This window comes from Rhineura floridana, chromosome 12 (genome assembly GCF_030035675.1).
Source record: "Rhineura floridana isolate rRhiFlo1 chromosome 12, rRhiFlo1.hap2, whole genome shotgun sequence".
In the NCBI taxonomy this organism is placed as follows: Eukaryota; Metazoa; Chordata; class Lepidosauria; order Squamata; family Rhineuridae; genus Rhineura; species Rhineura floridana.
Genome location: NC_084491.1, coordinates 589,951 through 604,390, shown reverse-complemented (window position 1 = coordinate 604,390; position 14,440 = coordinate 589,951). Strand labels below are relative to the sequence as shown.

Genomic DNA, 14,440 nt, shown 5'->3' with positions numbered 1-14,440 from the left:
GGCTGGGGAGATGCCTCAGCTGAGCCAAAAATGACAGTGGAGCCTCCTCCCCTTTTGAGTAATGGCTGTCACCTGCCAATTCCCCTTTCCGCCTCTGAAAGCCACTCTAAACTCGACCATCAGAACCCCCCAGCAAGCAGACAGATTATTTATTTATTTGATTTATATCCTGCCCTTCCTCTCAGCAGGAGCCAGCTGTTTGTTTTAATTATTACATGTATACTTCAATGATAATTTAATATTTGTCACGAGAGGTGCGGGTGTAATCTGTGGCTCAGAGTGCCTTTTACCAGCTTTGTCTGCATCATTGGCTATGGCTGTTCCTCGACAGGGATCGCCTGGCCACTGATGGGGGCACATGGCCGACAACATGTGACACCACTCTTAAAACATCTGCACTGGCTGCCTGTCCACTACTGAGCCAGGTTCAAGGCCCTTGTCTTAATTTACAAAGCCCTGAACAACTTAGATCCAGGGTATCTTAAGGGCCGCCTGAACCCTTATATCCCAGCTTGATCACTAAGATCATTTGCACAAGTGCACAAGCCCCCAAGGCGGTGAGGCTCATTTGCTATCAACATCAAGCCACACCTTTAGTGTTATTGACCCGCTTCTGTGGAATTCTCTTCCAACAGAGATGCAACAGGCAGGGCAACTTCTGAATTTACTTTCAGATGTTTGCTGAAAGCTTCTTTGCTGCTAGGCTTATGCAGACAATTAAGAAAAAAACTTTTCCATAATAGTCAACTCACACACAAATGTGCATGTGTTGTTCTAGAATTGTAAACCACTTTGATTTCTTTTAAATGAAATTGCTATATACAAATGTTTATAAAGGAATTAAATAATCTGTATTGTTTTTAATGGTGTTTTATGTTTAATGGTGCAATGTTCTGATATTTTAAGATATGGCGGTATAGAAATGCTTTTGTAAATAATTGAATGAATAAAGGGACAGGTCCTCTTGTGGATCAGCACCTGGTTAAATTACAAGAAGTAGAGAGCAAATGGACAGCTCTCGCAATGGAGACGGGGAATAAAACATGTCTTTCTCCAAAGATCTGCGTTAAGGTAGTAGCACATTTGTTCCTTCCTTCCTTCCCGCTCTCTCATAAAATATCAGGCAGGGTAGAGTAAAGGATAAATGTTATTCATAATGGATCTTGCATCAGGCAAGCAGTGAAGAGGGTCAGTCTGCAGATAATACCAAATTACTCAACATAGTGAGAACCCAACTAGGGTTCCAAAAAGATCTCTGCTAGATAAACAGGCATCAGAATGACAAAAGACAACAGAGATTAGTGGACAGTGATACACAATTGGGACAAAAAATAACTTCCTACTGCTGGGGCCTGAACGGGTAGGAAGGGGTCTTGGGGTCCTAGTGCAGACGAAACATCAATCCAGTGTGCAGCAGCTGTGGAAAGGGCAACTCCCATGCTAGGAGTTTTTAGGAAAGGGGCAGCAAATATAACTGCTGCTATTGTAATATCTTTATACAAATCTCTGGTGCAATCCCACTTGGAAAATTGGGTGCAGTTCTGGTCGCTTGCACCCCAAAAGGATATTGTAGAGCTTGTGAAGGTTCAGAAAAGGACAAGCAACATTTTCAAAGAGCTGAAAAGGTCACTATTTGGGGGGGGGTTAGTTTGGGGGGGAAGCAAGTAAGGGGGTATATGATAACAGTTATAAATTATGTGTGGTGTGGAGAAAGTAGGCAGAGAAGTAATGGGAGTGATATAAATTTGCAGAAGAGAGGTCTGTGAATAGCTATTAGCCACAGTAGAGCTACAAAAGAGACCTGCTGGTCAGAGGCTGTTTTCTCCAAGGAGTAGTTCCCTTGGGAGATGACTTTTGCCTTCATGCCTTGCCTCTGTCTGGCCACAGTGGGATGCTGAGGTGGATCAGCAGAAACTGATCCTGAGGCTTCTATGAAGTTGGCCTTGCTGGCTAGGCAGTCGGGTAACCTGGAAGCCAGTCTGGCTGACTCAAGGGGTCCAGGCCCCAAATGGCAGCAGAGAGATGTTCTGGCTTTGTTGCCACTTGACTGGTTCCCATCTTCAACAGGGCAATGGACTCTGCTGCCGCCCAGCAACGGAGATCGCTCCTGTTCACTAGCTCTGCTCTGGACCCTCCTCTGAGAGGCTCCCTCAGTCAGACAAGAGATCCTGGCCCATTCTGGCAGGCTGGACAACTTCTGCCTCTCCCTCACATGTTCAGGCTAGGCTCTCCAGCATCACCACCACCTTGGTTCTGAGTGAGAAAGTGCCTCCTCTGCCCCCCTTTGGCACCAAAAATGTACTCACTGTGTTGACCTGCCGAAGGACAGTTCCCTCTGCAAAGAAGAGCGGCTTGCGAGTATCAACGACAATCAGGTCAAAATAGGATCTCCAGGGACGGTGTGGGGATTCCTCCTGCTAGGGAGAAGACAAGTCAGGCCAGCCTCCATCTGGTGTAATGTGTTTTTGTTAAGAAGAGACTGAACCCTGATTCCAGAAGTCCTTAGTTCAAGTCTCGCCTCTGCCACAAACTCACCGGGTGGTTTTAGGCAAGCGACTCTGTTTACTTAGTCCCTCCCCCCAAAATCCCCCAATCTGCAATACTGGGATAATAGTAATAATAACAGCCTACCTTTCAGTATTGTTCAACAAGATAATGTATCTGACATTCAAAAAGAGAATATACCTATGTTGAAAGCTCTTTGGCCTGGCAGCACCAAGCTCACCACTGGCATGAAGCCAACTGTTAACTATTGCTGCAGTTGGTTTCTATGGAGATGGACGCAAGATGGACCTCCAGGCAGTCTTTGTCTCCAGCCATTCTAGGGTCACCTGAACCCCGACTTTGCTTTCTGGGGAGAACATCCCTTGGCCCAGACCATCACAGTCCAACAAAACAGAAGGTGTTTTGTTCAAGTGCTGCTTTGCCTCACGGGAGGCCTGTTGATGAAGGCCTGGGCTACTCTCCCTGGTTAAATTGCCAATGGCCAACTGAACTTATCCTCAGGAAAATTGAGAGAGATTGAGAGATTTTCCTCAAGGTAAACAGTGACTCACCGCATCTCCTTCATTGAAGTCAAATAAGTATGTCATTATTGCCTGAAATGAGATAAACCCATCTGTGGCAGAAGCTCAAATCCAAGCCAGGTTCAACTTCTTGGTTGCCAAAGGGGGTGCCTGAAGGTATGCAGAGCTGGCCACTGCTGCTGCGCCTGCGTCCCCACCTCTTGTAAAGACAGGTCAGCAGCTCCATGTCTCCCCACTCCTGACCCCACCAGCCAATGCTGCCACCACCACCTGCTGTGACATTGAGTGTGGCACTCGGTGGGCAGTGCCGCATGCAAGACCCAAAGAGGGGAGGGAGCGTGCCATGCACCTGCGGCAGTGGGCCGAGAGGTCTCTCTGAGCTGCGCTAGAGATGAAGGGAGGAGGGCAGAGGGGCACAGAGCCTTCACTTTGCCACTTGGAGGGGCCGACTTACATCTGTGTAATTGTAGTCACTGTTGGTTGCAAGAAACACCTTCCCTGCATCCTTCATGCGACTCAGCAGGAGAGGAACACGTGGCTGTGAGGGAGAGCAAGAGAGAAGAACCTCAGAAGAGCATGGCAGCGGTTCAGCAGCCCCAACGGGAAGACCACAACCAGAACAGGAGCACTTCTTGGAAACGGCTTTTAATATTGTATTTTAATTGTTGTAACCCTGGGTCTTAAGGTGACAGGTGGGGAACAAGCTGAATCAATTAAAAATTAAAAAATAACCCTGTTGCGTCCCAGAAACTGGTAGTCAGTGGCCTTTGAAGCTGGAGACAATAGATAGCCATTGTGGCTAGTAGTCATTAGTAGCCTTCTTGTCCCTGACATTGTCTAATCCCCTTCCAAAGCCTCCAAGCTGTGGTAGTAATTACTTTAAGTAAGGTTGAAATACTTTGTTTTGTTTATTTTACTTAAGTAAAGACGTACTTTATTTTCCATGACCTGGATATCCCAGGATTCAGCGTCTTTGATGACCCTGCTGGGTTCTAGTATCGTGAGAGGAGGAGGAGGAAACTGTCTCCCTGTCCACTTTCTCCACACCCGGCATAATTACACGCCTCTATCATGTCCTCCTTGCCCATACTGTATTCTTCTGGGATGTTATTTAAATTGTATTTCCGCATTATGATTGCTTTGTTGTTCTTTAGCTTTACTCTGATTTTTGATACGACCAGTTCATGATCTGTACCGCAGTTTGCTCCTGGTCTTGTTTTTGCAGAAAGTATGGAACTTCTCCATCTTCTGCTACCAATTATATAATCAATTTGATTCCTATATTGATCATTTGGTGAGGTCCATGTGTACAGTCGTCTTTTTGGCTCAAAAAATGTGTTTGCAAGAAACAAATTATTGGCTTCACAGAATTCAATAAGTCTTTCTCCTGCTTCATTTCTGTCTCCTAAGCCCAATTTCCCCACAATTTCTAGTTCTTCTCTGTTCCCTACTTTTACATTCCAGTCCCCCATGATTATCATCATATCTTGTTTTGGTGTGTGATCAATTTCCTCCTGTACTTCTGCGTAAAATCTCTCCAATTCCTCTTCTTCTGCGTTTGACGTTGGAGCGTAGACTTGGATGATGGTTATGTTAATAGGTTTCCTGTTTAATCTCATTGAGATCACTCGCTCAGACCTTGCGTTGTAGCTCCTAATTGCTTTTGCTACATCACTTCTCACTATTAAAGCAACCCCGTTACTTCTTGATTTCTCATTTCCTGCATAAAATATTTTGTAGTTGCCTGATTGAAAATGTCCCATTCCTGTCCATTTTTATTCACTCACGCCAAGTATTGTAATGTAAAGCGATTCACAACCAGAATAAAATACAATAATAAAGATACTTAAAGATTCCAATAAAGTATATTTATTATTGTATTTTATTCTGATTGTGAATTGCTTTGGGAGTTTTTTGTCGTGGGAAGCCATACATAAATTCAATAAACCTAACTTTTGTTCTTCTGCAAAACAATCTTGGGGAGGCTGAGTGGCCTCACACTACAAAGGCACCTTTGGCGACTTCAGGATGGAGGAAGTGGGTTAAGAGCCAGCCAGGGAGTATTCAAGCACCTTCTGCCTATAGCGATACCTACAGTGGTGGCTGGTGCCCATTGGGGCTGGCATGGCGGAAGGCAGGGAGCCCAAACGGTAGGCAGAGCCCAAGCCAGAGCCGGCTCCCAGCTTTGTCTCCATCTCCTCTCTCACTGAGTTCCATGTGGCAATCCTGAAATGGAGACGGAGAAGGAGGACGCAGACAGCCAGGGCCACCAGCCGCTGGGCTGGATGTAGGCAGGCAGCTGGCTGAGGGCAGAATGAAAGTGGTGGACAGCGCCTCATCAGCCCTAATAGACCAGCCTCCACTGAACATCCATCCATTCACATACTTTCCTAGGCCAGCAGGCCATCACTCAGTGTCATGTGGGGATGGGGTGCAGGGCAGCAAGTGAGCGGGGGGCGTGAGGGCAGCAAGGGGGGCTGGGGGGCAGGCAACTGAGCGAGCAGGGAGGCCCGGTGTAGGGCAAGCGAGGCAAGTAGACAGCTGTGGAGTGAGCAGGCAAGTGGCGGGGATGGCCTGGGCGGGGGGTAGGTCAGTGCACCGGGAGGCAGTCTTTGCACACGGCATGGAGCTGCTTGGTGACGACAGGGCAGGGCAAGCGCTGGGGGCAGCGACAGCCCAGGTGAGGAGTGTTAGGCCCTGGCACACGAAAACACCTTGAGGCACTGGGGAGAATTGCGAAGGGAGTGGGGTGTCTTAAGGGCATTTGCGAGTGCCAGAAGGGCACATCTGCGAGTGTGTCAGTCTGCATGTGTGTGTGGGTGTGTATCTGGGGGTGGGGGTGGTGAGTGAAGCAAGTGGGGGGGCAGAGCTCCCCTAGTAATAATTGCAATTTGAATAGTGCTCTTGAGTGTTCAAAGGGCTTTGTATTCATTATCCCGATGTAATTCTTACAACACCCCTGTAGGCGCAAAGGTTAGAATTATTACCACATCTTGCCCACCCTCCAGAGAGTTCATGGCAAAGGTGAGATTCAAACCAGAGATCTCTTGATTTGTAGCTCACCTCTTGGTCATGACTGATTCCTGTCCCATTCTTTTGGGTGAAAATGACCTTGGGGGGGGACATTGAAGCCTGCTGAACCGCTAGTGGACATGTGAAACCTGAACTATTGCACTGCACTGGCGTGGACCACTGCAATTCACAAGCTGGGCACTGTGGCAGGCAGCCCCCCCCGCAGCACCTCTCACCTGCCTCAGCAGGCTTAGTGGGCCTTGTGGGAGGGAGGGAGTTGGCACTGGCTAAGTAGCCTCAAGCCCGCTAGGGCTGTGTTGCAGAGGCATTTGACTTGGAATGGGAGAGTCCAGACTATGGCTTCAAATATGCAAATAATGTGTTGAAATCATTTACATATGCTTAGATTTGCTTAGAAGAAGCTTAAGATTTATTGAAATAGTTCGTAAAGTCTGCTGTATGCAAAAGAGCCAAATAGTAAAACAGGAGTAGTTTGAAACTGCTGCCCTTGTTTCCTCCATTTCCTGACTAAAGCTGTAATTTTCTTGAGAAACAACTGAAGCAGACAAAGCATTACTTTCTCATAACATCGAGTATGGTATCCAGCAACTTCTTTCATACTGATACAAATATTTCTATTTTTCTGTTTCTGCAATGATGGCTAAGGCCACTTAGAATGCATTTTATTAGTTGCTGTGTGAGAGAGATGAATAAATAGCATGTTTTATAAAGGCTGTTCTGCTGTCTGAAGTCTGATTCCCAAACAGAAGATTTCTGGTACCTCCCAAGACTCAAGAAGCCTTGAGCGGGGTCTCCTGTATTCTCCGCCTGTGCTAGATGACTGCTGTTGATAACCTGTGGGCTTAGGTGACCTGACGTTCGACACACACGGACTTTGTGTAGACACGGAGGAAGGGAGAAAGCAAGAACCCTCGACCCTGCACATTCGCTGGCAAGGGGGCTAGTCTTGCCGGTAACACTCCTCCTGACTGGGGATGGGGCTGAACAAGCCAGAGACAGGCGCATGCTGCAGATGGAGGGGGAATGGTGCTCCCCAGGGAAGGAGCCTGGATGTGGCTGTGCTCTGGGGCATCTCAGCCCCAAATACAGCCTGCATGGAGGAGACTCAGAACTCTGGTACGGCAGTTCTCATTCCCAGACTGGGCAACACTCACATCTTTCGCCACATACTTTTCCATGTTCTCCAGCGTCTTCTCCTTCAGGCAGCCCTAGGAGAGCAACACACAGCCAGGCTGTTATCAGAGCCCCTCGCTGAGCCCAGCGCCTTCCCTTGCTGAAGCCACAACCCAAGGCTGACATGGACAACCCCAGCGCATGGAAGTGCCAGCCACAGCACAGCCTTTGACGGACACAGATCAGGCCAGGACGCATCATACATTTGAGTCCAGCGTCTGCTCCAGCCGTGGCTAAGCCAGCTTTCCCCAACCTGGTGCCGTCCAGATGTTATGGATGGCAACTCACCATCAGCCTCCACCCAGCATGCTTCAGTTCCTAAATCCACAAGCAGGGCCTGGAGACAACACTGTCCCATCGCTTTCCTTAACCAGCTTGTGACGCACGAGTGAATTTGTAGGCTGCCTAACTCTTCTTTAGGTGCTCCCAGAGGAGGGACTTGTGTGTTACATTTGGGTCATACAGACCCAGCTTCTCTGTGTGCGTGCCTGGCATGGCAGCTCCCACACAGGTCAGTTTGTTCAGTCATAACATTCGTAACTATTCTGCCACTTGCTGTGCACCCCAGTGGGCAGGGGTTCATTAATGGGATTCGTTGGAGGTCACCTTGTGAAAGCCACATGCACCTCGCACACTCGCTCTCTGTTGGGTGGTAATGACTGCAGCTTAAAGCCCATTGCCACCTAACCTTGCTTTTCTCTCGTTCTCTCCTCCACACACCCATCCATTCCCTCTTGACACCCCCCACACACTTTTTGCTTCTCCCCGCAAGGACTCCCTCCTGCGGCCTCATCCTCTCCTCCCTTTGCTTCGTCTGAGACATGGAGCAGAGCAGCCTCTAATGCAGGTGTGGGGGATCTTTGGCCCTCCAGATGTTGCTGGACTACACATCCCATCAGCCACAGCAAGAAAGCAGGCCGAACGGCCGGGCATGACGACGGGAGTTGTGGCCCAGCAGCACTGAGAGGGCCAACGGCTCTCCACACTTGCTCTATCCAGAGCACCCTTTGGAAAGGTGCTCTGGCCGCCAGACCCCACGGCTGGGCCTGCGAGCTCCACGCCTCCCAGACTTTTCATCAGGAACATGGTAACCTGCTCACCCTCCCACATCATAAAATGCTGACCTATCCCAGCCTTCCCCAACAAGTCTCACCAACCCCAGGCCACCACAGCCATGCTGGGGCAGGTCAGCATTTGGAAAGGTGGATGATGCCCAGGCATGGCTCTTCTTGCCACTCTCCCTGCCCACCCCGTGGTGTCCCTCACTCACGGAGAGGTGCACGTAGTCCATGGCTTCACGGACATCTTGGAACATACTGCAGAAGGACATGAAGAGGTTTCCATGTTTGTAGCCTGTGTCACAGCTGGGCGAGAGGAAAGGACAGAGCAGGGTTAGTGCTGGCAGAGGTGCTGGCAAGGAGGAGCTCCAGCAGACCTTGAACTGGGGAGAAGGTCCTCTAACATTCCAGGCCCCCTTCGGCATCCGATTCCCTGACCCAGGCCAAACGCAGCATACTCACTTCACGTATCTGGAGCAGCTGGTGAAGAAATCCACCAGGCAGGCAAAGAGGTAGGTCTCTGCAGAGGGAAAGGGAGGTCAGTGGGAGCCTACAGAGAGGAGCCCTGTGTGGAAAGCCAATGGGAGGGAGGGAGGGAGGGAAGGAGGGCTTCATGAGAAACCTGGAGGGAGAGGGAGAGTTGCTGTGCAGGGATCCATCCCAGGGCCCAGTGCTGCATGGGCGGGATGGAGGCTCGTTCTCTGGCCCTTCTCCTTAATCGCAAGCAGGATGGCGGGAAAGGCACTTTGCACATGCTCCAAGTAACCTTAAATGTCCTCTTGCTTCATATCTTCCAGATCTGATATTGCAAAGAGGTTCAGGGTCAGAGCCTGACCTCAGATCAAACCTCCTCTCTGAAGAGTGAGGAGTAGCTTCTTTGCCTCAAGCTGCTACATTCCCTGGGCCCCCAACTACCTACAACGGGAGCAGAAGAGCATGCAGCCACTCTGCATCAGGGAAAGCAGCCACGTCGCCATCACTCTGCTGGCTTTCGAGCAGTGAATGTGGTCTATTTATTCTGGATTGTCTTGGGCAGTTTGCTTCTGCTTTAACTTGCTGTTCGCTTCCATTTCAGTCATTTTGCTTACTGGCTTGTTTGTCTTCTATTTTAATTTAGATTGTATGTAAACTGCTTTGTGTATTTCGTGTGAAAATGGTGTACAAGCGGATAAATAATAAATAAAAATTACAGATGTTGGCAGAGGGAGTGCTCAAGCTCAGGTGTCAGGTTTGGGTTCAGGTGACGTCCAGAGGGGTGGCAGGCGTGGTAGTTTTTGCCAGCAAACAACAAAGAGTTTTGTGGCGCTTTGAAGCCCAAGAAGCTTTCACGGACCAGAACTCCGCTTCACCAGATGCCGGGTAATGCTCCGTGCTTCTGGGGAAACAGACTGAAGTCCAAAAAAGCATATCCCATAGTAGACTTGTTAGTCTCAGGTGCCACAGGACTCAGTGTTGTTTTATCAGGTGCCTTGTTAGTCTACAACTGTTGCCTGCTTTCTGCACCCCAGGCTGGCTTTGTTTCTCTGCATTGCTTTCTGCAACTTGCACCGCCACCTTAGGAATGCTAATCGGGCAGGAGGCAAACCACTCAGGACTGTGTCAGGCCGGGCGAGTCCCTTCCAGAGAGCCGGGGCTGCCAGACACTTTCTGGAGAGCAACTGCTGCATGCAGGTCTGAACACGACTCCCCAAGGAAGAGGGGCGAGGGGTTGGGTGTGCATCAGGAGCCTGGGTCAGCGGGGAGCACCCTGGACTGGGGAGGAATAAAAGGCTGTGTGCAGCCCAAGGAGGGTGGCCTGCTGCCGCCCCTGCCTCCTCCTCCTCTTTGCCCTGCTTCCTGCTTTGGGGCATTGAGAGTGTCTTGCCTCCTTCAGCTGCTTGCCTCCACCAAGCCCCCCCTTTGCGCACCTACCTGTCAAGTTGAATAAAGTGTTGAGGATATGGAACCGCTTCGTATCATCCCTCTGGATGAACTTGTTTGGGTAATAATTCCAGATTTCAGCCCTAAAAGGGGGGGATGGGGAACAGCATACAGGCATGAGGTAGGGCTGGGGTGCAATGTATGGGGTGGTGGTTGGGGCACTGGAGAGAAGTGCCAGTCCTGGCCCCTGCCCGCTGCGCCCACCTGAGAAGGCCCCCATAGCCAAAGAGAGACTCGGGCCATTGTAGGGTAAAAGACATGCCCAGACACGCACAGCCCAGGAAGGGCCTGGAAGCCGTGCCAGGAAGCTGGTTCCCGTTCCAGCCAGGTGCCTTCGGGCTGGGCTTGGGACCTTCCAAGACCCCATCGGCCTGGATGCGTCTCAGCCCGTGCACTCTTCGACTCAACCTCTCTCCCTGCACTCTAGTAGGAGAACACAACTTTACAAGACATCCCTTGATCTGGGCCTTTGCCTCCCTCTTCTTTTGCCTGGGGAAACAGACCCAATGCCATCTCCGGGGGGCTGCAGAAGAATGCTGCCCTCTCCCCTGCACACTGAGTCCGGTTTTAGAATCTTTACCAAGTGTAAGGGTGAGTTAGACAATACTGCTAATCTTATATTTTCATGCAACCTTCCGTTTCTCTACTCTTCAGTCATTCAGTATCTTACATTAGACAGGTGGACCCAAAGCATTGATGCTGGGGAGTCTCTGTCCCTCCCTCCCGTGGATTGTTCTGCCTAAGTCCACTTACTGGCAAGACAGAGGATAGCCGGCTTGTCCACCTGCTTTCCCTTTAAGATACCAAGAAGTTTACATTTCCAGTGGTCAGAGAAAGGTATTAAAGTGGTGGTGGCAATATGAGTGGCTGTTTTACAAAAGGTGTACCTGCGTGGTCCCACCCTGCAAGGCAGGCGGACTTACAGTGGTGCATGGAACTAGGAGCAAACCTCCCCTGACTGAATCCAGCCTCAGCACTACAAGCCTGGCCCTACAAGTGTTGGCCCCTCCAAAGACACTCTCCTCCCTGACGACTTCCGGGAAGGGTGACTTAGCCTGTGCCTGCTTTTGAGACGGGCTCCTGCCTCAAAAGAAGCTTATTCAGATATATCAGTCAGTTTTTTCTTTTTTTTTGACTGATTAAACTTCTCCCGGGTAGGGAGAAACGAAGAGATTAACCTCAAAGCCTATTTTTGTTGGGACGACCAGATCTCATTAATTTATGGGACGAGGTCCAGCCGACGAAGGTGGGACGGATTTTCAACATCAAGCTCTATCTGATAAAGCGAACGTTCATCTTATCTTCTAAGAGAGAACGCACTAACAGGCAAGCACCCTTCTTTCTATATTTTTCTTTTACTTGACTTAAATTGTTGCTGTTTAAAAGAGATTTGCCAGATTGATCGGTTTTTGACATCTCACTGGGGAGCCATAACTTCTCTCTGCTACGCACTAATTAATAGCTTATCTCTGTTTTTGTTGCAAAAAGCTGTCCTGGATTTGCATTCTAAAGATATACACAGAAGAGGGATTTCTATTCCAGATTTTTATTTTGGAAAATATTATACTGTTTTGAGACTACTCTCTTTTTGGTCTATTTTATTTTGACGAATCTGTTTCTTGACGATTGCCATTAATTGTTTCGTTCCTGGGAACTGCATTTTGTTTACTTAACTATGGAGAGATAAGGCTGTCTGCTTTGTTTATACTGTGATGTCACCAAGTTTGGAGTATTAACCCAATTGTTGCTGAAATAAGAAGTGGTTTTCCTATATTTTTCTTTTAAAATGGCAATTAAGAAAGTGGCTGAAAATCTGGAAATAACTATGTTTCAGAAAATAATGGATGAGATTGAGATAACGAAAATTGAATTGAGTAAAATGAAGCAGGAGATTAAAGATATAAGGGTCCCTGTGAGAGAGGTGACCCTGGAAGGGGTCCCTGTGAGAGAGGAGACCCCGGAGATTGGAACAGGGGTCCCTGTGAGAGAGGAGACCCTGGAGACTGGAATAGGGGTCCCTGTGAGAGAGGAGACCCTGGAGACTGGAATAGGGGTCCCTGTGAGAGAGGAGATCCCGGAGATTGGAACCAACGTGGAACAGGAACAAGATTTGGAGTCTATGGACTTTAGAAATAAAATTTATTGTTTAGAACTCAATGTTATCTCTGAAGAAATGAATGAAGATTCTAGAGATAAAGTTATCAATGGCATGGATAATCTTCTGGACTGGAATGATGTGATGGAGCCCAATATAGAGAAAATCTATGGAATTAACTGCAGCCATGTGACAATGGAAAAACTTTTAAGAGATGACCCAGTGTATTTTGAAAAAAAGAACAGAGATATGATTTTACAGCAGTATTTCAGCAACCTATTCAGAATGGATGGCAAGAAAATATTTGGGATAGAGGTAATTCCCATCAGACTCTTACTATATGACTATGGCTTTGACAGCAAGATTATTATGGAATACTGATAATGGAAGATTGGATATTGAAATTACTGGACTTAACAAGACTACTGAAGATGGAAGATGGAAAATGGAACTAATAGAGATAATAGAACAATGGCTACTGAAATTATTGAACCTAACAGATTCTGATGTGATGGATTAATTGAAATGTTTATTTTGACTATGGTTATGACAATAAGATTATCATAATTAGTAATGAGATGGATTAATCGATATGCTTATCTGGAAAAAAAAATTGATAGATATATTTCTTAAAGAATTGAAACCTCTCTTTGACTTTTTGTGGAAAGAATAAAGTAATGTTTATGAGATTTGATGATTAAGTAAGATAACTACTGGAGGAAAGTGATTTTATAATATGACTTAAGAGACAGGATTGTTATATATTATAGACTTATAACTGATTTGATCTTTGACAAATGGGAAGTCAATATTTTACTCTTTATTTTTTATTTTTGTTTTTTTTTTCTTTTTTTCTTTTTGTTTAACTATTTTTGATTTTGTTTTTTGTCTTTGAATGTTTTATGATTTTGTCTTGTATGTTTTATGAAAATCTGAATAAAAATTATTGAAAAAAAAAAACAAAGACACTCTCCTCCCTGACAAGAAAGCAACAGAGGCGCCAACCAGGACAGGGACAGCGTTTGGGAGTGCCCTCAGTCCTGAGCTTTCTTATCCTGTCCTTGATGCCTCTTCCCAAAAAAGATGCCCCCAGACTAAGGGGGGGTTGTTGGCAAGTCAGTCTGTCCACTTCTGACAGGCCCAGCCAGAACGTCAGGAAGAGACTTTTGCAGACCCTCAGGAAAACCGGATACCAACGGGAGCTTGAAGACGCCTTCAGACATCATGTAAAAGCATCGTAACAATGTGCGCTTTCCCACATCATGCCAGGCAGCTGCAGTTGGTTGTGGCTCCTTGATGCGAGCACATGAGGGTATGTATGTGACTGCTGAATAAGCTCTTAGCCCTATACCTCCAGGCACGCCGCTGTTTATGCTACAAATTCAAGAATGGGAAACCTGCAGCAAGCGGAGGTGGATCAAGAGGGTGATGATGGCCTAATACTGGCCTGCGGTTGGACAAAAGGGTGGTGCTGGCACTGCCTTTATGGGGGAGTAAGTGCGAATACATTCTATAGCCCTCCATTCCACGTGCGACTGCTGAGGACTACAACTCAGAGATTGAGTAAAAGTCTCTGAATCTCCCCAGTCCTATCCAAACCCCGCTCCCACCATTTCCCTGCTTCTTCGCTTGCACGTTTCGTAGTGCAAAACATGCAGCCAAAACATTCAACCTCTGCACCCCCTTCCCAAAGGTGCAGACAGAGTGCACACATGCTAATGTAATTAGATATGCCTGGTTGCCACAGCCTTTCGGAGTCGGGGGTGTGTCCTTCCCCATTAACTTTCTTCCAGCTGTAAAACGAGCTTTGCTCTCCTCCCCTAATTCATTGGTTTTTTGTTAGAATGAATATAAATCTACTAAATAAAGTGCAGTAAAGGCTCATTGCTGGAACTGAGCCAACAGTTGCCATTGAGGCTCTGCCAAGCCCCTCTGAGCATCCTCTGAGCCCCCGTCCTCTGGTGAAGCTCCTGCAGCCGGGGGGGGGGGGCCTTCAGAAGAAGGTGGAACCACAGAAGGCCAGCTGGCAAGGTCACCCTCCCATCCTCTACCCCATTTCCCTCTGCAGGCTTGAGGTGGCAACCCCACAGGGCAGGCGGCTCTGCAACCGCCCCCAGTGGTGGAAAGCCTCCCTT

At 48.0% G+C, this 14,440-nt stretch overlaps 1 protein-coding gene across 3 annotated transcripts in view; it reads right to left on the bottom strand.

Moving 5' to 3' along the window:
- LOC133368714 (cytosolic purine 5'-nucleotidase-like) overlaps window positions 1-14,440 on the bottom strand; it is a 49,947-nt gene that overhangs the window by 10,116 nt on the left and 25,391 nt on the right. For 2 of the 3 annotated variants that reach the window (XM_061593291.1, XM_061593293.1), the window contains exons 5-11: window positions 10,202-10,293; window positions 8,753-8,810; window positions 8,503-8,596; window positions 7,214-7,267; window positions 3,481-3,564; window positions 3,057-3,098; window positions 2,307-2,417 (exon numbers count right to left, since the gene is read on the bottom strand). In XM_061593291.1, the coding sequence (XP_061449275.1) occupies window positions 2,307-2,417; window positions 3,057-3,098; window positions 3,481-3,564; window positions 7,214-7,267; window positions 8,503-8,596; window positions 8,753-8,810; window positions 10,202-10,293 (535 nt within the window). The remainder of the gene's footprint in view (window positions 1-2,306; window positions 2,418-3,056; window positions 3,099-3,480; window positions 3,565-7,213; window positions 7,268-8,502; window positions 8,597-8,752; window positions 8,811-10,201; window positions 10,294-14,440) is intronic. The other variant, XM_061593292.1, reaches the window with a different exon arrangement.